Below are 25398 nucleotides of genomic sequence, written 5' to 3'. Positions count from 1 at the left end.
GGGAGGGAGAGAGCGGGAGGTCGTCTGAGTGACCACAGCTTCAATACACTGCATCATAAAATAAAATGTTTGTTTTCATATCCGGCTGCAAGGACCAAGCTAAAAGCGATAATCTGTACAGTTTGACAGATAAATGATGATTGAGTGTTCAGGATAGAGATGCAGAGATGGAGATAGAAACACTAGTTCCTGTTGACCCTACCTGGCGTCTTTGTAGCCACTGAGGTCCATGTCCAGTTCAGGAGTGGACTCTATGATGGACTGCACCTCTGATGACTCAGTGTTATCATCTGCTGCATCTGGAGAGGAGATGGAATAACATGTTAAGAGTACTATCCTTCTGGGACAAATGGGCACGTTTGACATGGTGAATACAGTGGTGAGGCCAATGTGATGCCAAGCACATTTTAGTAGGTTTTCTAATGTAACAAAATCCAAGTCCCCCAACATAGCCAATCCCCATGTTATCTCAGTTTATGCCCTGTAGCTACAGTACTGACCTGTGAGAGGTCCTGACCCTCCTGCTCCTCTCAGCTCGGAGTCCTGTCCCTCCTGTACTGTGGTGTTCTTACTGCTGATGTTCTCTGGCTTCCTGTCGCTTCTGTCCAGGTTCCTGGTCAGACCCTCGCCCACTTCCTCTAACTCTTCCTGGTGGGGCGTGCCCACAGATGCCATGGCAACATCAGACACGGAAGTAGACATGGGAGTGGCCGACATAGACCCACCCCCTTCACTGGACATTGGGGTGACAGATTTTGAGCCGCCGCTTTGTGTGGACATTAGGGTAACCAACTTTGAGTCCACCCCTTGAGATGAAATAGGGGTACCGGATTTGGACTCTCCTTGAGAAGACATCAGGGTGGCCGATTTAGAGCCTCCTTGTTGCGAGGACCTTTTGGAGCCTGCTTCTTGCCTGGATATGGGGGTTCCCGACTTGGAGCCTCCACGGTTAGCATTTGACATCTCATCCTACCGAAGAGAAAGAGGAGGAAGAATAAATTAAATAATGTCTGATGGTCATTGGCTATATCTCAAGTCAGCTTCTTTCTCTCAAAAAGGAATAAGCATATTTGAAAAAAAGTTAGCCAATGCAACAAAACCATTAATGCTCAGTCAAAAGGCAATGGTTTAAAGGCAATGGTATAAAAGTGTATAAAACAAACCAAGAAAACTAAATGCAGTTTAAACCAACCAGAAAAACATCTGAATTAAAATCAAAGTCGTTAGATCACACAGTTAGAAAACAAAACAACAAACATGTTGTAGTATATTCTACAGCTAAGGCTAGTTGATTTGGTTGAAGTACAGCTGGTGCTCTCTATGCATTAGTAATCCTAGCAAGCCGACTGAACCCCTGAAAGACTGCGATGCATCTGAAATGGCACCCTACTCCCTATATAGAGCACTACTTTTGGTCAGAGCCCCATAGGGCTGAAAGTAATGCACTACATAGGGAATAGGGATCATTTAAATTTCAGCCCCACAGTCACACCCCGGTCCAGGTGAGTAACCTGCTTGGATTGCATGCAGCTGGCAATGTACTATGATCTATGGTGGCATAAAGGCTAGATTATGCTTTTATGAGACGACGTCGTCGTCAACAACACAGCTATTACAGGCCATAAAAACAACAACGCGGTAGTTTGGACCTGGTTCTGTTTAGCCTGCTGATTGGCCGAAAGCCTCTGCCATCTGCTTGGGGAGTCTGGCACCCCCAACTGGTTAAGAGAAAAATTACAACGAAGGCCTGTTTTAGAGCAGCGATCACAACTGGCCACATAATCAAAACACAGAGGTATAAAGATTACAAAGGGGGGGTGGGGGGGAAATCAGAAGATATAGAACAACAGATTTATGTTGAAACAAGATTATTGCAAAGTCATTAATTCAGTATCTATCTATATATACACACTGAACAAAAATAAAATGCAACATGTTTCATGAGCTGAAATAAAGAGCTGAAATAAAAATGTATTTACAGCCCTGTTGGTGAGCATTTCTCCTGTGCCAAGATAATACAGCCACCTGACAGGTCTGGCATATCAAGAAGCTGATTAAACAGCATGATCATTACACAGGTGCACCTTCTGTTGTGGACAATAAAGGGCCACTTTAAATTGTGCAGTTTTGTCACAACACAATGTCACAGGTGTCAAAACACCACAAGTTGAGGGAGATTGCATTTGGCATGCTGGCTGCAGGAATATCCACCAGAGCTGCTGCCAGATAATTAAATGTTAATTTCTCTACCATAAACTGCCTCCAATGTAATTTTAGAGAATTTGGCAGTACATCCAACTGGCCTCACAATCCCAGCTCCAAAGTGCCCTCCAAGGCCCACCCATGGCTGCACCCCTGCCCAGTCATGTGAAATCCATAGATTAAGGCCTAATGAATTTATTTCAATTGACTGATTTCCTTATATAAACTGTAACTCAGTAAAATCTTTTAAATTGTTGCAGTTCAACTCATCCCAAACGGGTTGAGGTCAGGTGATTGTGGAGATCAGGTCATTTGATGCAGCTCTCCATCCCACTCCTTCTTGGTCAAATAGCCCTTACGAAGCCTGGAGGTGTGTTGGGTCATTGTCCTGTTGAAAAACAAATGATAGGCCCACAAAGCACAAACCAGATGGGATAGCGTATCGTTGCAGAATGCTGTGGTAGCCATGCTGGTTAAGTGTGCCTTGAATTCTAAATAAATCACAGACAGTGTCACCAGCAAAGCACCCTCACACCTCCTCCTCCATGCTTCACGGTGGGAACCACACATGAGGAGATCATCCGGTCACCTACTCTGCATCTCACAATGACACGGCGGTTGGAACCAAAAATCTCCAATTTGGACAGATTTCCACTGGTCTAATGTCCATTGCTCGTGTTTCTTGGCCCAAGCAAGTCTCCTCTTCTTATTGGTGTCCTTTAGTAGTGGTTTCCTTGCAGCAATTTGACCATGAAGGCCTGATTCACGCAGTCTCCTCTGAACAGTCGATGTTGAGATGTTTCTATTACTTGAACTCTGTGAAGCATTTATTTGGGCTGCAATCTGAGGTGTAGTTAACTCTAATGAACTTATCTTCTGCAGCAGAGGTAACTGTGGCGGTCCTCATGAGAGCCAGTTTCATCATAGCACTTGATGGTTTTTGCAACGGCACTTGAAATTTAACGGATTGACTGAACTTCATGTCTTAAAGTAATGGACTGTCGTTTCTCTTTGCTTATTTGATATGAACTTGGTCTTTTACCAATAGTATACCACCCCTACCTTGTCACAACACAACTGATTGGCTCAAACGCATTAAGAAATTCCACAAATTAACTTTTACCAAGGCACACCTGTTAATTGAAATGCATTCCAGGTGACTACCTCTTGAAGCTGGTTGAGAGAATGCCAAGTGTGTGCAGTTTCCATCAAGGCAAAGGGTGGCTACTTTGAAGAATCTCAAATATATGTTTATTTGTTTAACACTGTTTTGGTTACTACATGATTCCAAGTGTTATTTCATAGTTTTATTGTCTTCACTATTATTCTACAATGTAGATAATAGTGAAAATAAAGAAAAACCCTTGAATGAGTAGGTGTCCAAACGTTTGACTGGTACTGTGTGTGTGTGTGTACACTCCCATTCAAAAGTTTAGTGTCACTTAGAAATGTCCTTGTTTTGAAAGAAAAATCCAAATTTTCCCCATTAAAATAACATCAAATTGATCAGAAATACTCCATAGACATTGTTAATGTTGTAAATGACTACTGTAGCTGGAAATGGCTGATTTGTAATGGAATATCTACATACAGTGCCTTGCAAAAGTATTCATCCCCTTGGCGTTTTCCTATTTTGTTGCATTACAACCTGCAATTTAAATGTATTTTTGTTTGGATTTCATGTAATGGACATCCACAAAATAGTCCAAATTGGTGAAGTGAAAAAAATAACTTATTTCAAAAAAATTCTAAAATAAATTAAATGGAAAAGTGGTGCGTGCATATGTATTCAACCCCTTTGCTATGAAGCAACTAAATAAGATCTGGTGAAACCAATTACCTTCAGAAGTCACATAATTAGTTAAATGAAGTCCACCTGTGTGCAATCTAAGTGTCACAGGATCTGCCACATGATCTCAGTATATATACACACACCTGTTCTGAAAGGCCCCATATTCTGCAACACCACCAAACAAGGGGCACCATGAATACCAAGGAGCTCTCCAAACAGGTCAAGGACAAAGTTGTGGAGAAGTACAGATCAGGGTTGGGTTATAAAAAAAATATCAGAAACTTTTAAACATCCCAGAGCACTGTTAAATCCATTATAAAAAAATTGAAAGAATATGGCACCACAACAAACCTGCCAAGAGAGGGCTGCCCACCAAAACTCACAGATAAGGCAATGAGGGCATTAATCAGAGGCAACAAAGATAACCCTGAAGGAGCTGCAAAGCTCCACTGCGAAGATTGGAGTATCTGTCCATAGGACCACTTTAAGCCGTACACTCCACAGAGCTGGGCTTTACGGAAGAGTGGCCAGAAAAAAAATAAGCAAACACCAAAACGCATGTGGGAGACTACCCAAATATATGTAAGAAGGTACTCTGGTCAGATAAGACTAAAATTGAGCTTTATACCATCAAGGAAAACACTGTCTGGTGCAAACCCAACACCTCTCATCACACCATTCCCACAGTGAAGCATGGTGATGGCAGCATCATGCTGTGGAGATGTTTTTCATTTGCAGGGACTGGGAGACTGGTCAGAATGGAAGGAATGATGGATGTCGCTAAATACAGGGAAATTCTTGAGGGAAACATGTTTCAGTCTTAGATTTTAGCCCTCATTTCTCAGAGCAAGAATAGACTGACGAGTTCAGAAGAAAATTATTTGTTTCTGGCCATTTTGAGCCTGTAATCAAACCCACAAATGCTGATGCTCCAGATACTCAACCAGTCTAAAGAAGGACAGTTGTATTGCTTCTTTAATCAGCTCAACAGTTTTCAGCTGTGCTAACATAATTGCAAAAGGGTTTTCTAATGATCAACTTGAATTAGCGAACACAACGTACCATTGGAACACAGAAGTGATGGTTGCTGATAATGGGCCACTGTACGCCTACAGTTGAAATAGGAAGTTGACATACACTTAGGTTGAAGTCATTAAAACATTTTCAACCACTCCACAAATTTCTTGTTAACAAACTATAGTTTTGGTAAGTCGGTTAGGACATCTACTTTGTGCATGACACAAGTAATTTTTCCAACAATTGTTTACAGACAGATTATTTCACTGTATCACAATTCCAGTGGGTCAAAAGTTTACATAGACTAAGTTGACTGTGGAGGTCCACCATTTTTTTCTGAGGTCTTGGCTGATTTCTTTTGATTTTCCCATGATGTCAAGAAAAGAGGCGCTGAGTTTGAAGGTAGGCCTTTAAATACATCCACAGGTACACCTCCAATTGACTCAAATGAAGTCAATTAGCCTATGAGAAGCTTCTAAAGCCATGACATAATTTTCTGGAATTTCCAAAGCTGTTTAAAAGGCACAGTCAACTTAGTCTATGTAAACTTCTGACCCACTGCAATTGTGACACAGTGAAATAACCTGTCTGTAAACAATTGTTGGGAAAAATGACTTGTGTCATGCACAAAGTAAATGTCCTAACCGACCTGCCAAAACTATAGTTTGTTAACAATACATTTGTGGAGTGGTTGAAAAATGGGTTTTAATGACCCCAACCTAAGTGTATGTAAACGTATGACTTCAACTGTATATACATAGATATATATACACACACGTATGGATGTAAATATACACACACAATTGTTTATTCCTGGCGAGACACGCTTTTAAATGGGTAGTTGTTGGCTTAATGACTGGAAGTCTATGGGAACACCCACCAGTACTGAAAACAAATCCTATGGGAAACACTGGTGTGTTTGCAAACTTAAGACAGATAGAATTGGCGGGGGAGAGGGAGAGAGAGAAAGAGGGAGAGAGAGGGGGGGGGAGGAGTGTAACCAAAAACTGTAAATCTTTGGGAAATGTCGAATCGGAGGTGTCACACAAAGGCATCCCTGTGAGTCTGAACTGTGGGAGCCTGATGAAAAGGCAGTGTGTGTGTGATAAATAGTCAGCGTGAGAGATCCACAGTGACACCTCTATTGTGCCCGAGGCATCTAAAGTGAGAAAGAGACCGTTTAGTGGGATCAGGGATAGAGAAAGCATAGGTTTGATAGGGAGGAGGATTATGTAGAAAATATGATTAGCAGCAGCCAGGACTGAGCTTCAACATGAGTAGATGAAACTTAAGTGCCAGTCCCATATCTTACGTCAAATGTTGTCTTGCAACTACCCCTGTGTAGAAGAATATCACAACAAATGAATACTTAAAATCAGCCCATCATGAATGAGTATTCATGATAGACCTTTTCTCGCAGCGTGGTTTCTATGGGCAACTGTGGGGAGGTTCTAGCATGGCCCCGGCAAAAAGCAGCCCTTCGGTCTGCTCAGACACTCTGTCCTGTATCTCTGTTAGACTCTTCCCCTCTTCTCTCACTCCTCTGTTCCCCTCTTCTCTCCCTATCTCCTCTGTTCTACTCTTCCCCTGCTCCTGGCCCCGAATGGTACCACTTCCTATCTCCCCATGGGCCCTCAGCCACACACAGACACACTCATACCCCACCCCCCTGCTTAGGCATTCTAGGCACACTAATTCAAGTCTCCCTCTCAATCGTGCTTTGGTACTGCAGACACACTGAATCAAGCTTCCTTTTCAATAAGCCTTCCCGTCCTCTGGTAGGGTGACGGGTTGAAAGCGTATGTTTCCACAGACACAGAGTATCTACTCTGGGCCAAATTACCCCTGCCTTACGTCACCCCTCAGAGTTCTGGGAAATGCTAAGAGGAGAGGAGGCATGGGGGATGGTCAGGTCTGAGGGTACGGTCATTCATCTTAGATTGCAGACTTAAACCACTTTGTACTCACACAGTAAATTTGTGAAAAGTCTGTCCAAAACAGTGGCTGCATGTTAGAACAACGTTGGCATCTGAGAAAAGCGATTGAAAGGTGGGAAGTAGATTGTTACCTTAAGGCTGGTGTTGGAGTGAGGGTGGCTCAGGTCGTTATATCTCCAGGGTTCAGACGGCGTTTCTACGGTTTCCCTCTGCGGGTCAGAGGTCAAATCACTTCCTGGTAACTGGAATAACCCCATGGAGATGGGACGTTCCTTCCTGGATTGAGAGAAAGAAGAGGGGGAGGAATATTCAGTATTGACAGAATACGGGAGAAGAGATGGATTGTTGATTGCTGGTCTCATCTCCATGGGGTTATTTTTTCCCTCATTTGCACTTTCTGTGAGTCATAGAACTATGAACTTAAATCCGTTTTTATCTCATTTTTACTAGAGGTTGACCGATTATGATTTTTCCATGCTGATACCAATACCGATTATTGGAGGACCCAAAAAAACTGATACTGATTAATCTGCCAATTTATATATATATATATATATATATATATATATTTGTAATAATGGCAACTACAACAATACTGAATTAACACTTATTTTAACTTAATATAATACATAAATAAAATCAATTTAGCCTCAAATAAATAATGTAACATGTTCAATTTGGTTTAAATAATGCAAAAACACAGTGTAGGAGAAGAAAGTAAAAGTGCAATATGTGCCATGTAAAAAAGCTAACGTTTAAGTTCCTTGCTCAGAACATGAGAACATATGAAAGCTGGTGGTTCCTTTTAACATCAGTCCTCCATATTCCCAGTTAAGTTTGACTATTGGATGTTCTTATAGGCACTATAGTATTGCCAGCCTAATCTTGGGAGTTGATAGGCTTGAAGTCATAAACAGCGCTGTGCTTCAAGCATTGCTAAGAGCTGCTGGCAAACGCAGTAAAGTGCTGTTTGAATGAATGCTTACGAGCCTGCTGCTGCCTTCCGCCGCTCAGTCAGACTGCTCTATCAAATATCAAATCATAGACTTAATTATAACACAGAAATACCAGCTCAAGGTCGTTAATATGGTCAAATCTGGAAACTATCATTTCGGAATCAAAACGTTTATTCTTTCAGTGAAATACGGAACCGTTCCGTATTTTATCGAACGGGTGGCAACCCTTAGTCTAAATATTGCTGTTACATTGCACAACCTTCAATGTTATGTTGTAATTATGTAAATTTCTGGCAAATTAAAGACGGTCTTTGTTAGGAAGAAATGGTCTTCAGACAGTTCGAAACGAGCCAGGTTGCCCAAACTGCTGCATATACCCTGACTCGGCGTGCACTGAACGCAAAAGAAGTGTTACAATTTCCCTAGTTAATATTGCCTGCTAACATGAATTTCTTTTAACTAAATATGCAAGCTAAAAAAAATATACTTGTGTATTGATTTTAAGAAAAGGCATTGATGTTTATGGTTAGGTACATTGGTGCAACGATTGGGCTTTTTTTCGCGAATGCGCTTTTGTTAAATGATCACCCGTTTGGCGAAGTTGAAGTACAACACCCTGTCGTTCTCAACTAACATCAAGGCGGTGGCCCGTTCCTGTAGGTTCATGCTCTACAACATCCGCAGAGTACGACCCTGCCTCACACAGGAAGCGGCGCAGGTCCTAATCCAGGCACTTGTCATCTCCCGTCTGGATTACACATTTACATTTACATTTAAGTCATTTAGCAGACGCTCTTATCCAGAGCGACTTACAAATTGGTGCATTCACCTTATGACATTACTGCAACTCGCTGTTGGCTGGGCTCCCTGCCTGTGCCATTAAACCCCTACAACTCATCCAGAACGCCGCAGCCCGTCTGGTGTTCAACCTTCCCAAGTTCTCTCACGTCACCCCGCTCCTCCGCTCTCTCCACTGGCTTCCAGTTGAAGCTCGCATCCGCTACAAGACCATGGTGCTTGCCTACGGAGCTGTGAGGAGAACGGCACCTCAGTACCTCCAGGCTCTGATCAGGCCCTACACCCAAACAAGGGCACTGCGTTCATCCACCTCTGGCCTGCTCGCCTCCCTACCACTGAGGAAGTACAGTTCCCGCTCAGCCCAGTCAAAACTGTTCGCTGCTCTGGCCCCCAAATGGTGGAACAAACTCCCTCACGACACCAGGACAGCGGAGTCAATCACCACCTTCCGGAGACACCTGAAACCCCACCTCTTTAAGGAATACCTAGGATAGGATAAAGTAATCCTTCTGACCCCCCCCCCCCCCCCCCCCCTTAAAAGATTTAGATGCACTGTTGTAAAGTGGCTGTTCCACTGGATGTCATAAGGTGAATGCACCAATTTGTAAGTCGCTCTGGATAAGAGCGTCTGCTAAATGACTTAAATGTAATGTAATGTAAATGTAAGTAGGCTGTGATTCGATGATAAATGAACAGGCACCGCATTGATTATATGCAACGCAAGACAAGCTAGTTGAACTAGTAATATCATCAACCATGTGTAGATAACTAGTGATTATGTTAAGATTGAATATTTTGAATAAGATAAGTTTAATGCTAGCTAGCAACTTACCTTTGCTCCTTGCAGCCACCAGGTCCTTTTGATGCTGCACTCGCGTAACAGGTGGTCAGCCTGCCACGCAGTCTCCTCGTGGATTGCAATGTAATCGGCATCCAAAAATGCCTATTACCGATTGTTATGAAAACTTGAAATCGGCCCTAATTAATCGGCCATGCCGTAATTATATCCTTCCGATTCCTGCTTACAAGCAAAAAATAAAGAAGGAAGTACCAGTGACTCGCTTAATATGGAAGTGGTCAGATGACACAGATGCTACGCTGCAGGACAGTTTTGCTAGCACAGACTGGAATATGTTCCGGGATTCATCTAAAGGCATTGAGGAGCATACCACCTCAGTCACCGGCTTCATCATTAAGTGCATCTACGACGTCGTCCCCACACGTACATATCCCAACCAGAAGCCATGGATTACATGCAATATCCGCACCGAGCTAAAGGCTAGAGCTGCTGCTTTCAAGGAGCGGGACACTAACCTTTCGGTTACTAGAACAATGCTCTAACCACTAGGCTACCTGCCGCCCCACAAGGCTGCAGGGACAGACGGATTACCAGGACGTACTCAGAGCATGTCTGGACCAACTGGCAAGTGTCTCGTTGACATTTTCAACCTCTCCCTGACCGAGTCTGTAATATCAACATGTTTCAAGCAGACCACCATAGTCCCTGTGCCCAAGAAAGCAAAGGTAACCTGCCAAAATGAATACCACCCCGTAGCACTCACGTCAGTAGCCATTAAGTGCTTTGAAAGGCTGGTCATGTCTCACATCAACACCATCATCCCGGAAACCCTAGACCCACTCCAATTTGCATACCATCCCATCAGATCCACAGATGACGCAATCTCAATCGCACTCCACACTGCCCTTTCCCACCTTGACAAAAGGAACACCTATGTGAGAATGCTGTTCATTGACTACAGCTCAGCATTCAAACACCACAGTGCCCACAAAGCTCATCACTAAGCTAAGGACCCTGATCCCTGATCCTTGATCCTCAACACGGGGGCCACTCAGGTGTGCCTGATTAGACCCCTCCTATACTCTCTGTTCACCCACGACTGTGTGGCTAAGAACGACTCCAACACCATAATTAAGTTTGCTGACGACAAAAGTGGTAGGCCTGATCACCGACAACGATGAGACAGCCTATAGGGAGGAGGTCAGAGACCTGGCAGTGTGGTGCCAGGACAACAACCTCTCCCTCAATGTGAGCAAGACAAAAGAGCTAATCGTGGAAGAGGATGGAAAAGGAGGGCAGGACACGCCCCCATTCACATCGATGGGGCTGTAGTGGAGCGGGTCGAGAGCTTCAAGTTTCTTGGCGTCCATCTCACCAACAAACTATCATGGTCCAAACACACCAAGCCAGTCACGAAGAGGGCACGACAACACCTTTTCCCCCTCAGGAGACTGAAAAGATTTGGCATGGGTCCCCAGATCCTCAAAAAGTTCTACAGCTGCACCATTGAGAGCATCCTGACTGGTTGCATCACCGCCTGGTATGGCAACTGCTCGGCATCTGACTGTAAGGCGCTACAGAGGGTAGTGTGTATGGTCCAGTACATCACTGGGGCCAAGCTTCCTGCCATCCAGGACCTATATACTAGGGCAAAGACTCCAGTCACCCAAGTCATAGAGACTGTTCTCTCTGCTACCGCGCGGCAAGCGGTACCGGAGCGTCAAGTCTAGGTCCAAAACGCTCCTTAACAGCTTCTACCCCCAAGCCACAAGACTGCTGAACAATTAATCAAATGGCCACCCAGACTATTTACATTGACACACCCCCCTGCTACTCACTGTTTATTATCTATACATAGTCACTTTACCGCTACCTACATGTACAAATTACTTCGACTACCGGTAACCCCTATGTGGCCTCGTTATTTTATTGTGTTACTTTTTATTTTTTTTACTTTAGTTTATCTAGTAAATATTTTGACCATTTATTGAACTGCATTGTTGGTTAAGGTCTTGTAAGTAAGCATTTCACTGTAAGGTCTACACCTATTGTATTTGGCGCATGTGACAAATAACATTTGATTTGAAAGAGTTTCAAAAAGGTATTGACGGTATTGAAAAACCCTCCCGTGGCTATTTCTAAATACCCCAGTAAACGGTACACCGCCCAAGCCTACTTTGAACATCAATGGAAGTGGAGCTCAATATTAACCCACCCACATCAATGAGGAGCTAACAGTAAAGTAGCGTAGGCAGAAACAATGACTTCCATGTTAAAAAGAGAAAGCTGTACTTAATAGCAGACCATAGACAATCGACACCCCACTATGGAGAGACAAAGAGAGACAGGCCTCACTGCCTGCCATTGGACATAAACTGGAGAGAAGCTTTAACTAAAAATCAACTATATTTTTTCAACTCTCAAAGAAATATCCTAAAATCAAAAATAGCATACAGCTTTGACAGGTCCCTCTTGTAAAGGATATTTATCAAATGGGATTAACTGTATAAATAAATGATACATTAACGTAAATAATATGTAATGTTAGAATGGATGAGTGTGTCTGAGTATCTACTGTCTGAGAAGGTTCTCTCACCTGACCTACTTTTAGCCTGCAGAACCATAAGAGCCTAAGAGCCAGCCAGAGCCTGGCTGTCTGTTACAAACACAGCATGGTAACCACATGTTAATATAATGGCAACTGGCTTTACCCCACGGGAAGTAAACAAGCAAGGGAAAGAGGGATGAGGTGGAGTTAGAGGGGTAAGCAAGCAGATAAATGTACAAGTGATTTCAGCAGAGAATGGACAGCGTGAAACAAGGAGAAGATGAGGACAGAGTAGGAACAGAAAAAGAGCAGAGATGGAAAAGAGGACAGGAAGGAGAAAGAGATAAACACACCCATCCCTTTCAAAGAGTTACCTTCAGGAGTGAGGCGACTTACAGTAGGCTGCGTTTCTGTCTCTCTCTCTCACACACACACCACACACAGGGTCGTACAGTACCTGTTGGGTCGTGACAGGGCGGGCAGGGCAGGGAGGCCAGTAGAGACAGAGTAGTGCACCAGCAGCAAGACAGACAGAGAGACCAGCACGGCAGAGTTAATGACCACGGCCCCCCCTACAAAGCCAAAGACAAACAACAGTATACGCCCCGGGCTCATGGCCCTCCCTGAACATGGCCCAGCGCCCCACACTGCCGGGACCAAGGGAAGGGGGCTAAAACGCACGCCTCTGAAGCTTTTACACACTGTCCCTGGATCTCATGGCAAAGAAGTATAATCCCCTTGGTGTCTGTCGACAAATTACACCTGACATACACACAGTCTGTCGCTGACTGCTGGAATGAGAAGAATGGTCAGGTACAGGAGATCTGGTTCAGAGTAGAGTGGTCTCGAGCTATGTGAGCTCAGACCAGCAGGCCAACGAGCGACGGCCACAGAAACAACAGCAGCAGCAATCCCATTAGCAGCAGCGGTGGTGGTGGCGGCAGAGAGACAGAGCAGCAACTGCTACTGTAGAGTGATGCCGGCTTCAGTTCAACACTACTGTGACATCATCCAGAGAGAGAGAGAGAGAGGGTGGACACTGGCTTCGCAGCGGTTTTCCCTTTCTCCACTCTTTTGATGTATTGTATCCTCTTTCTGGCAAACGATACTCTTGCTTGTCCTTTCTTTGCTAAGATGCGACACTGCTCCCGCTGTACAGTCTAGAATTCTCGCTCTCCCCTCCCTCTCTCTTCCACCCCACCTCCCTCCCCCCTTATCCCTCCCTTTCGGATGCTGAGGCAGCATTAGAGCTGGTAACATATGCCTCCTCCCAGCTCGATGCTGATTGGCTGAGCCAGGGAGAGACGGAGGACAAACCTGTGGATACTGGCAGCGCCTGCTACTAATGAAAGACTGGAGGGCTGCTGCCACACACATAATACATAATGTAACACCTGTGTTAGGGGAAATCGCTGAAAATCACAAATGAGTGCCTTATGAACAAACACAAAATGTTTAAATCTGTTTAAATCTAAAAAGCAATCTGCTTTGATGTAGTGGTCAAAGTAAACATCCCTCTCTAGACCGTTCAAAACGGAGGCTTATCCAGCGTGAGACCATGGCCTCTTTTCACTGCCGTTTTACTCACTATTCTGATCTGCTCAGCAGACTAACACACTACAGCTCTGAAACCCTCTAATCATCACACTGAGATTACTGCAGCTGACCACTGACAACTTCTAGCTGGTTTATATACAACAGAATAGTCCCACTCAATCTCTATATCCCAATCTTCTCTTCATCCTCCTCCACTCCCTTCAACTCAGATCCACTAAAATGTCATCACCTCCTATCCTCTCCTCTTTTGCCTGCCCTCTCCCTCTGCCCTGCTCATCCCATCCTCGCTTACCCTCTCCCCATCCCATCTCCTCTCCCATCCCCTTGCCTGCCCTCTCCTCTCTTCTTCCCTCCATCAGGTTCTGACCTACATTGAACTGCCTGTGGAGAGCAGCAAGCATAGGAGTGTTGCCTGCAGTGATGAAGCACCTCACATCAACTTACTCTCTCAGGGTGAGGAGCCAACTATGCCAATGAATCTTGATGTGCCATACTGATACGGACACTGTACAGTAAAATACAAAAACACACGCTACCCAGGATGTACTGGCCACAAACCAGCAGTGTATTTGGGAAACCCTGCTATATGATACTGTACACGCAGTGATTTTGGCATGGGACTTTGATAGTTGTATACCAGTCAAAAGTTTGGACACACCTACTCATTCAAGGGTTTTTCGTTATTTTTACTATTTTCTACATTGCATAATAGTGAAGACATCAAAACTAGGAAATAACACATATGGGAAAAAAAATATGTGTTAAACAAATCAAAATAAACTCCTCTCACTGTAATAAAAGTCCTCTCACTGTCAACTGCATATATTTTCAGCAAACTTAACATGTGTAAATATTTGTTTGAACATAACAAGATTCAACAACTGACAAACTGAACAAGTTCCACAGACATGTGACTAACAGAACCTGAATAATGTGTCCCTGAAAAAAAGGGGGGGGGGGGGGGTCAAAAAAGTAACAGTCAGTATCTGGTGTGGCCACCAGCTGCATTAAGTAGTGCAGTGAATCTTCTCCTCAAGGACTGCACAAGATTTGCCAGTTCTTGCTGTGAGATGTTACCCCACTCTTCCACCAAGGCACCTGCAAGTTCCCGGACATTTCTGGGAGGAAATGGCCCTAGCCCTCACCCTCCAATCCAACAGGTCCCAGGCGTGCTCAATGGGATTGAGATCCGGGCTCTTCGCTGGCCATGGCAGAACACTGCACTGTCTTGCAGGAAATCACGCACAGAGCGAGCAGTATGGCTGGTGGCATTGTCATGCTGGAGGATCATGTCAGGATGAGCCTGCAGGAAGGGTACTACATGACGGAGGAGGATGTCTTCCCTGTAACGCACAGCATTGAGATTGCCTGCAATGACAACAAGCTCAGTCCGATGATACGGTGACACACCACCCCAGACCATGACGGACCCTCCACCTCCAAATTGATCCCGCTCCAGAGTACAGGCCTCGGTGTAACGTTCATTCCTTCGACGATAAAACGCAAATCCGACCATCACCCCTGGTGAGACAAAACCCAGACTCGTCAGTGAAGAGCACTTTTGCCAGTCCTGTCTGGTCCAGCGACGCCGGGTTTGTGCCCATAGGCGACGTTGTTGCCGGTGATGTCTGGTGAGGACCTGCCTTACAACAGGCCTACAAGCCCTCAGTCCAGCCTCTCTCAGCCTATTGCGGACAGTCTGAGCACTGATGGAGGGATTGTGCGTTCCTGGTGTAACTCGGGCAGTTGTTGTTGCCATCCTGTACCTGTCCCGCAGGTGTGATGTTCAGATGTACCGATCCTGTACAGGTGTTGTTACACGTGGTCTGCCACTGCGAGGACGATCAGCTGTCCGTCCTGTCTCCCTGTAGCGTTGTCTTAGGCGTCTCACAGTACGGACATTGCAATTTATTGCCCTGGCCATATTTGCAGTCCTCATGCCTCCTTGCAGCATGCCTAAGGCACGTTCACGCAGATGAGCAGGTATCCTGGGCATCTTTCTTTGGGTGTTTTCAGAGTCAGTAGAAAGTCCTGTTTAGTGTCCTAAGTTTCATAACTGTGACTTTGATTGCCTACTGTCCCTAAGCTGTTAGTGTCTTAACGACCATTCCACAGGTGCATGTTCATTAATTGTTTATGGTTCATTGAACAAGCATGGGAAACTGTGTTTAAACCCTTTACAATGAAGATCTGAAGTTATTTGGATTGTTACGAATTATCTTTGAAAGACAGGGTCCTGAAAAAGGGACGTTTATTTCTTTTGCTGAGTTTATATTTTTGATTCTTCAAAGTAGCCACCCTTTGCCTTGATGACAGCTTTGCACACTCTTGGCATTCTCTCAACCAGCTTCACCTGGAATGCTTTTCCAAAAGTCTTGAAGGAGTTCCCACATATGCTGAGCACTTGTTGGCTGCTTTTCCGTCACCCTGCAGTCCAACTCATCCCAAACGGGTTGAGGTCGGGTGACTGTGGAGGCCAGGTCATCTGATGCAGCACTCCATCCCACTCCTTCTTGGTCAAATAGCCCTTACAAAGCCTGGAGGTGTGTTGGGTCATTGTCCTGTTGAAAAACAAATGATAGTCCCACTAACCGCAAACTAGATGGGATAGCGTATTGCTGCAGAATGCTGTGGTAACCATGCTGGTTAAGTGTGCCTTGAATTCTAAATAAAATCACAGACAGTGTCACCAGCAAAGCACCCACACACCTCCTCCTCCATGCTTCCCGGTGGAAACCACACATGTGCAGATCATCCGTTCACCTACTCTGCGTCTCACAAAGACACGGCAGTTAGAACCAAAAATCTCCAATTTGGACTCATCAGACCAAAGGACAGATTTCCACTGGTCTAATGTCCATTGCTTGTGTTTCTTTGCCCAAGCAAGTCTTCTTATTATTATTTGTGTCCTTTAGTAGTGGTTTCTTTGCAGCAATTCGACCATGAATGCCTGATTCACACAGTCTCCTCTGAACAGTTGATGTTGAGATGTGTCTGTTACTTGAACTCTGTGAAGCATTTATTTGGGCTGCAATCTGAGAGGCAGTTAACTAATAATATTATCCTCTGCAGCAGAGGTAACTCTGGGTCTTCTGTTCCTGTGGCAGTCCTCATGAGAGCCAGTTTCATCATAGCAGTTGATGGTTTTTGCGACTGCACTTGAAGAAACTTTCAAAGTTCTTGACATTTTCCAGATTGACTGAACTTCATGTCTTAAAGTAATGGACTGTTCATTGAGCTGTTCTTGCCATAATATGGACATCTTCTGCATACCACCCCTACCTTGTCACAACACAACTGATTGGCTCAAAAGCATTAAGGAAAGAAATTCCAAAGAAAAACTTTTAACAAGGCATACCTGTTAATTGAATTGCATTCCAGGTGAAGCTGGTTGAGAGAATGCCAAGAGTGTGCAAAGTTCATCAAGGCAAAGGGTGGCTACTATGAAGAATCTCAAATATAAAATACATTTTGATTTATTTACTACATGATTCCAAATGTGTTATTACATAGTTTTGATGTCTTCACTATTATTCTACAATGTGGAAAATAGCAAAAATATTGAAAAACCCTTAATTGTAGGTGTGTCCAAACTTTTGACTGGTGCTGTAAATGACCTTACCTTGATCTGCTTGTGCTTGTGTCCGAGGGTGTCTCCAGCTGGTGTTTGGTACGTTCCAAGTGCTCCATGTAACTGTGGATCATCTGCATGGGACATACCACAGGGGGGGCGGGTTAGCGTGGACAGGGAGTATCCCTATTCGAATACATTGTTGAAGATGGCCATGATGCCTACTGTTTCTTATGGGGTTTTGTATCCATATACAGCTGGAACAGACAGCCTTCTGGCATGTGGGGTACCATGTGCAGCTGGGATCATGTTCTCTATGCAGGCCAGAGAAGTTTGTTTTGGCGTCTGGGCCAATGTAATGTGTTAGTAATACATTATGGAAAACAGACTTTAGATAGACTGAGTTGAGGCAACATATTTAAATGTAGGGAGTCTCTCTCAACAAGTTTGCCCAGTACAATGGAAAAGTCTCAATCACAGATGGGGTCAATTCTGAAAGTAAATTAAATTCCAATTCCAATTTTTCCTAACTGAAAAGCATTGGAAGAGAATTGGAATTTCATTGTAATTTCTGAATTGATATGAAATTGATCCCAACACGCACTACAACACACTTCCCTTCCCTCCTCATACCTCGGTGTGCCTCTGGTGGAGGGCATTGTACTCCTTCTTCAGCTCGGCTTCTCGTTCCTCCATTCTACCGACTGAAAGAAAGAACGTGTGATCTCAGTTAAAACATAACATGGTCAATGAGGCAAAATAACACTAACTGTTATAAAGAACATAGAAAAGCCTTTTGAGTCCAGTTAGTTAAAAGTGAATGTAATCTTGGAACATCAGTAACACAGGTCCACGAACATCAGTAATATCCTTCTCAAAACAGGCTTCCAAGATGAGAAACCAAATAAAGTACCTAACTGCTGTCAGTTGTAGTAGCAATGCATGACCACCAGGTGTCATTAGCGCACTAGTAACAACACTGTCTGGCTCACTCAAACATTGATGCAGAGATATTTTACACCGCTTTGGGTTGGGGTCCCTGAGCAGCCATAATCCTGCCATGAGTAAAAACGTTTCCCTATGAAACATTTCAGGAATTCTATGCCGTTTCATACACAAAGTTGTACCATTCATCACACACTCGGAAGCCATGTTTAAACTGTACTATAAAAAAAGCACAAGCAGGAACCCAAACACACAAGCATACATTAGAATCAACTCTACTCTATTTCAGTATAACACATAGCTCTGAGCTCTGTAACTTAATCCACTGTAGGAAACTTGGCTGGCTTGGACTGTTTATAGTGAAAACACCATGACAATATCCTGTGTGACTGTTCAAATGACTGCCCAGCCTTACAATGGTGGAATTTGTATTTGCATGGCCCGGTGCCCTGGGTAGGTGGAGATTTCAATTAAAGGACCAATGGAATGGTCTAAAATGATCTAACTCCGCCCACCTGGGCCATGCGAAAAGAACTTGACCAATGCCTTCACAAAGGCAGAGTGTGTGAGACAGACACTAACCCAAGCAGGCATACCATCTGGTCATTGACAATGACCCTCCCAACACAGCGTGAGGTGTTTGTGTCAGTAAATGCTAACACAGTTATCTAATTCAAATCTGCTACCCCCCTCTACATTTCTCTATGATAGCACGGCTAACAGCGGACTGTGGTTTTTTGTCGTTGGCTCTTAGTGGAATATGATATAGGTCTGGGATTTGCTTCAGTAGAACACAGGCTTCAAACCCAGACCGTCAGAGGTGGTTTAGTGAATGCCTAGGACTTAGCTCTGCTGTCTGTGAGATTTGTGAGTTACCATGACTAGTGACTACCGGTAGACAAAGAGGAACCAAGTAGAGAATGAACAGACAGAAATAACACTTTAGGAATTCACCTGCTGTGTGTGTATTGGAAAGTGGAACTGTGTTTAGGGCTTGCGGTCTACTATATCTGTCCTGTTCATCATCTACTCTACCCACACCTGATGAGCAATCTGAACTATGAGCTGGCCTCATGAGTGTTCTCACATCTAAATGATTCAACACATGCGTATTACTGCTCAGCCTCTCCCTATCTAGTTCCTGTGTGAGAGAGTGAGAGAGTGAGTGAGAGATAACGGCTAAAAGAAGAAAGAAGTGAAATAGAAGAGGTGGTAACAGGGGAAGGGGGAGAAAGAAAACATTGGAGAGAACAATTACTGTGGACCTGGCTGTGAGAGTTGGTGAATATCAAGTCAGGCAGTGTGTGCGCACGCACTCAGTCAGGTTCAGTTGGCAGAGAGCTATACATGTACTTCCCCATAAAGTGGTTAGTTAACCCGATCAGAGTCAAACACCAACTCAGCAGACCGGAATAAACTTACTTTGATGTGTGATGCAGAATTAAATTAAAGTCTTTATTGAAGACTGCACTTATAGACACGTCCAAACTACCCCCTTATAGACACGTCCAAACTACCCCTATAGACACGTCCAAACTACCCCTATAGACACGTCCAAACTACCCCCTTATAGACACGTCCAAACTACCCCCATAGACACGTCCAAACTACCCCTATAGACACGTCCAAACTACCCCCCTATAGACACGTCCAAACTACCCCCTTATAGACACGTCCAAACTACCCCCTTATAGACACGTCCAAACTACCCCTATAGACACGTCCAAACTACCCCCTTATAGACACGTCCAAACTACCCCCCTATAGACACGTCCAAACTACCCCTATAGACACGTCCAAACTACCCCCCTATAGACACGTCCAAACAACCCCCCTTATAGACACTTCCAAACTACCCCCTTATAGACACGTCCAAAATACCCCCCTATAGACACGTCCAAACAACCCCCCTTATAGACACGTCCAAACTACCCCCTTATAGACACGTCCAAACTACCCCCCTATAGACACGTCCAAACTAACCCCCTATAGACACGTCCAAACTACCCCCCTATAGACACGTCCAAACAACCCCCTTATAGACACGTCCAAACTACCCCTATAGACACGTCCAAACTACCCCCCTATAGACACGTCCAAACAACCCCCTTATAGACACGTCCAAACTACCCCTATAGACACGTCCAAACTACCCCCATAGACACGTCCAAACTACCCCCTTATAGACACGTCCAAACTACCCCCCTATAGACACGTCCAAACTACCCCCTTATAGACACGTCCAAACTACCCCCTTATAGACACGTCCAAACTACCCCCCTATAGACACGTCCAAACTACCCCCCTATAGACACGTCCAAACTACCCCTTATAGACACGTCCAAACTACCCCCTTATAGACACGTCCAAACTACCCCCCTATAGACACGTCCAAACTACCCCTTATAGACACGTCCAAACTACCCCTTATAGACACGTCCAAACTACCCCTTATAGACACGTCCAAACTACCCCCTTATAGACACGTCCAAACTACCCCCCTATAGACACGTCCAAACAACCCCCTTATAGACACGTCCAAACAACCCCCTTATAGACACGTCCAAACTACCCCTATAGACACGTCCAAACAACCCCCTTATAGACACGTCCAAACTACCCCTATAGACACGTCCAAACTACCCCCCTATAGACACGTCCAAACAACCCCCCTTATAGACACGTCCAAACTACCCCCTTATAGACACGTCCAAACTACCCCCTTATAGACACGTCCAAACTACCCCCTTATAGACACGTCCAAACTACCCCCTTATAGACACGTCCAAACTACCCCCTTATAGACACGTCCAAACTACCCCCTTATAGACACGTCCAAACTACCCCTTATAGACACGTCCAAACAACTCCCCTTATAGACACGTCCAAACAACTCCCCTTATAGACACGTCCAAACTACCCCCTATAGACACGTCCAAACTACCCCCCTATAGACACGTCCAAACTACCCCCCTATAGACACGTCCAAACTACCCCCTTATAGACACGTCCAAACAACCCCCCTTATAGACACGTCCAAACAACCCCCCTTATAGACACGTCCAAACTACCCCCTTATAGACACGTCCAAACTACCCCCTATAGAAACGTCCAAACTACCCCCCTATAGACACGTCCAAACTACCCCCTTAAAGACACGTCCAAACTACCCCCTTATAGACACGTCCAAACAACCCCCTTATAGACACGTCCAAACTACCCCTATAGACACGTCCAAACTACCCCCTTATAGACACGTCCAAACAACCCCCTTATAGACACGTCCAAACTACCCCTATAGACACGTCCAAACTACCCCCTTATAGACACGTCCAAACTACCCCCTATAGACACGTCCAAACTACCCCCTTATAGACACGTCCAAACTACCCCCTATAGAAAAGTCCAAACTACCCCCTTATAAACACGTCCAAACTACCCCCTTATAGACACGTCCAAACTACCCCCTTATAGACACGTCCAAACTACCCCCCTATAGACACGTCCAAACTACCCCCTTATAGACACGTCCAAACTACCCCTATAGACACATCCAAACTACCCCCCTATAGACACGTCCAAACTACCCCTATAGACACGTCCAAACTACCCCTATAGACACGTCCAAACTACCCCCCTATAGACACGTCCAAACTACCCCTTATAGAAACGTCCAAACTACCCCCCATAGACACGTCCAAACTACCCCCTTATAGACACGTCCAAACTACCCCCCTATAGACACGTCCAAACTACCCCCTATAGAAACGTCCAAACTACCCCCCTATAGACACGTCCAAACTACCCCCTTATAGACACGTCCAAACTACCCCCTATAGAAACGTCCAAACAACCCCCTTATAGACACGTCCAAACTACCCCCTATAGAAACGTCCAAACTACCCCGCTATAGACACGTCCAAACTACCCCCTTATAGACACGTCCAAACTACCCCCCTATAGACACGTCCAAACTACCCCCCTATAGACACGTCCAAACTACCCCCTTATAGAAACGTCCAAACTACCCCCTTATAGACACGTCCAAACTACCCCCTATAGACACGTCCAAACTACCCCCCTATAGACACGTCCAAACAACCCCCCTATAGACACGTCCAAACAACCCCCCTATAGACACGTCCAAACTACCCCCCTATAGACACGTCCAAACTACCCCCTTATAGACACGTCCAAACTACCCCCCTATAGACACGTCCAAACTACCCCCCTATAGACACGTCCAAACTACCCCCTTATAGACACGTCCAAACTACCCCCTTATAGACACGTCCAAACTACCCCCTTATAGACACGTCCAAACTACCCCCTTATAGACACGTCCAAACTACCCCCTTATAGACACGTCCAAACTACCCCCTTATAGACACGTCCAAACTACCCCCTTATAGACACGTCCAAACTACCCCCTTATAGACACGTCCAAACTACCCCCTTATAGACACGTCCAAACTACCCCCTTATAGACACGTCCAAACTACCCCCTTATAGACACGTCCAAACTACCCCCTTATAGACACGTCCAAACTACCCCCTTATAGACACGTCCAAACTACCCCCTTATAGACACGTCCAAACTACCCCCTTATAGACACGTCCAAACTACCCCCTATAGAAACGTCCCCCCAAAAAACCTATAGACACGTCCAAACAACCCCCCTATAGACACGTCCAAACTACCCCCTGATAGACACGTCCAAACTACCCCCTTATAGACACGTCCAAACAACCCCCCTATAGACACGTCCAAACTACCCCCCTATAGACACGTCCAAACTACCCCCCTATAGACACGTCCAAACTACCCCCCTATAGACACGTCCAAACTACCCCCCTATAGACACGTCCAAACTACCCCCCTATAGACACGTCCAAACTACCCCCCTATAGACACGTCCAAACTACCCCCCTATAGACACGTCCAAACTACCCCCCTATAGACACGTCCAAACTACCCCCCTATAGACACGTCCAAACTACCCCCCTATAGACACGTCCAAACTACCCCCCTATAGACACGTCCAAACTACCCCCTTATAGACACGTCCAAACAACCCCCCTATAGACACGTCCAAACTACCCCCCTATAGACACGTCCAAACTACCCCCCTATAGACACGTCCAAACTACCCCCCTATAGACACGTCCAAACTACCCCCCTATAGACACGTCCAAACTACCCCCCTATAGACACGTCCAAACTACCCCCCTATAGACACGTCCAAACTACCCCCCTATAGACACGTCCAAACTACCCCCTTATAGACACGTCCAAACTACCCCCTTATAGACACGTCCAAACAACCCCCCTATAGACACGTCCAAACTACCCCCCTATAGACACGTCCAAACTACCCCCTTATAGACACGTCCAAACTACCCCCCTATAGACACGTCCAAACTACCCCCCTATAGACACGTCCAAACTACCCCCATAGACACGTCCAAACTACCCCCATAGACACGTCCAAACTACCCCCTTATAGACACGTCCAAACTACCCCCTTATAGACACGTCCAAACTACCCCTTATAGACACGTCCAAACTACCCCCCTATAGACACGTCCAAACTATCCCCCTACAGACACGTCCAAACTACCCCCTTATAGACACGTCCAAACTACCCCCTTATAGACACGTCCAAACTACCCCCCTATAGACACGTCCAAACTATCCCCCTATAGACACGTCCAAACTACCCCCCTATAGACACGTCCAAACTACCCCCATAGACATGTCCAAACTACCCCCTTATAGACACGTCCAAACTACCCCCTTATAGACACGTCCAAACAACCCCCTTGTAGACACGTCCAAACAACCCCCTTGTAGACACGTCCAAACAACCCCCTTGTAGACACGTCCAAACAACCAAACAACCCCCTTATAGACACGTCCAAACAACCACCTTATAGACACTCTCCGGCGCCGACCGAGATGGCCGCCTCGCTTCGCGTTCCTTGGAAAATATGCAGTATTTTGTTTTTTTATTTGTTTATTTCTCACATTGGTACCCCCGGTGATCTTAGGTTTCATTACATACAGTCGGGAGGAACTACTGAATGTACGATTAACGTCAACTAACCATCGTTCCTACCAGGAATATGACTTTCCCGAAACGGATCCAGTGTTTTGCCTTCCACCCAATACAAGGGATCTGATCCCAGCCGGCGACCCTACGCGACGCCGTAAAAGGGGCAAACGTAGCGGTCTCCTGGTCAGGCTTCGGAGACGGGCACATCGCGCTCCACTCCCTAGCATACTACTCGCCAATGTCCAGTCTCTTGACAATAAGGTTGATGAAATCCGAGCACGGGTAACATTCCAGAGAGACATCAGGGATTGCAACGTGCTCTGCTTCACGGAAACATGGCTAACTCAAGAGACGCTAACGGAGTCGGTGCAGCCAGCTGGTTTCTTCACGCATCGCGCCGACAGAAACAAACATCTTTCTGGTAAGAAGAGGGGCGGGGGGGTATGCCTCATGATTAACGAGACGTGGTGTGATCATCATAACAACACACAGGAACTCAAGTCATTCTGTTCACCTGATCTAGAACTCCTCACAATCAAATGTCGACCGCATTATCTACCAAGGGAATTCTCTTCGATCATAATCACAGCCGTATATATTCCCCCCCAAGCAGACACATCGATGGCCCTGAACGAACTCTATCTGACTCTTTGTAAACTGGAAACCACACACCCTGAGGCTGCATTCATCGTAGCTGGGGATTTTAACAAGGCTAATCTAAAAACAAAACTCCCTAAATTCTATCAGCATATCGATTGTGCTACCAGGGCTGGTAAAACCCTGGATCATTGTTATACTAACTTCCGCGACGCATATAAGGCCCTCCCCCGCCCTCCTTTCGGAAAAGCTGACCACGACTCCATTTTGTTGATTCCAGCCTACAAACAGAAACTAAAACAACAAGCTCCCGCGCTCAGGTCTGTTCAACGCTGGTCCGACCAATCTGATTCCACGCTTCAAGACTGCTTCGATCACGCGGATTGGAATATGTTCCGCATTGCGTCCAACAACAACATTGAAGAATATGCTGATTCGGTGAGCGAGTTCATTAGGAAGTGCATTGACGATGTCGTTGTTACGTTCCCCAGTTTCTATGTTCTGTTTTGTATTTGAGTGTGTGTTTCAGGAGGTGGCTTCCTGAAGTACTCCCCAACCAGCTGATTGGTCAACCCCAGGCTAATTGGTGATTGGAGCTGACCCCGCCCCCTCGTCAAGAAGCA

The 25398-nt window shown here is 45.3% G+C and overlaps 1 protein-coding gene across 4 annotated transcripts in view; it reads right to left on the bottom strand.

Moving 5' to 3' along the window:
* Positions 1 to 25398, bottom strand: part of LOC129862594 (C-Jun-amino-terminal kinase-interacting protein 4-like) — a 72729-nt gene that overhangs the window by 14218 nt on the left and 33113 nt on the right. For all 4 annotated transcript variants that reach the window (XM_055934397.1, XM_055934407.1, XM_055934422.1 and 1 more), the window contains exons 3-7: positions 17811 to 17881; positions 17229 to 17311; positions 7080 to 7224; positions 501 to 969; positions 203 to 299 (exon numbers count right to left, since the gene is read on the bottom strand). In XM_055934397.1, the coding sequence (XP_055790372.1) occupies positions 203 to 299; positions 501 to 969; positions 7080 to 7224; positions 17229 to 17311; positions 17811 to 17881 (865 nt within the window). The remainder of the gene's footprint in view (positions 1 to 202; positions 300 to 500; positions 970 to 7079; positions 7225 to 17228; positions 17312 to 17810; positions 17882 to 25398) is intronic.

Source organism: Salvelinus fontinalis, chromosome 1, assembly GCF_029448725.1.
Source record: "Salvelinus fontinalis isolate EN_2023a chromosome 1, ASM2944872v1, whole genome shotgun sequence".
In the NCBI taxonomy this organism is placed as follows: Eukaryota; Metazoa; Chordata; class Actinopteri; order Salmoniformes; family Salmonidae; genus Salvelinus; species Salvelinus fontinalis.
This window is presented reverse-complemented; position numbering and strand designations above follow the sequence as displayed.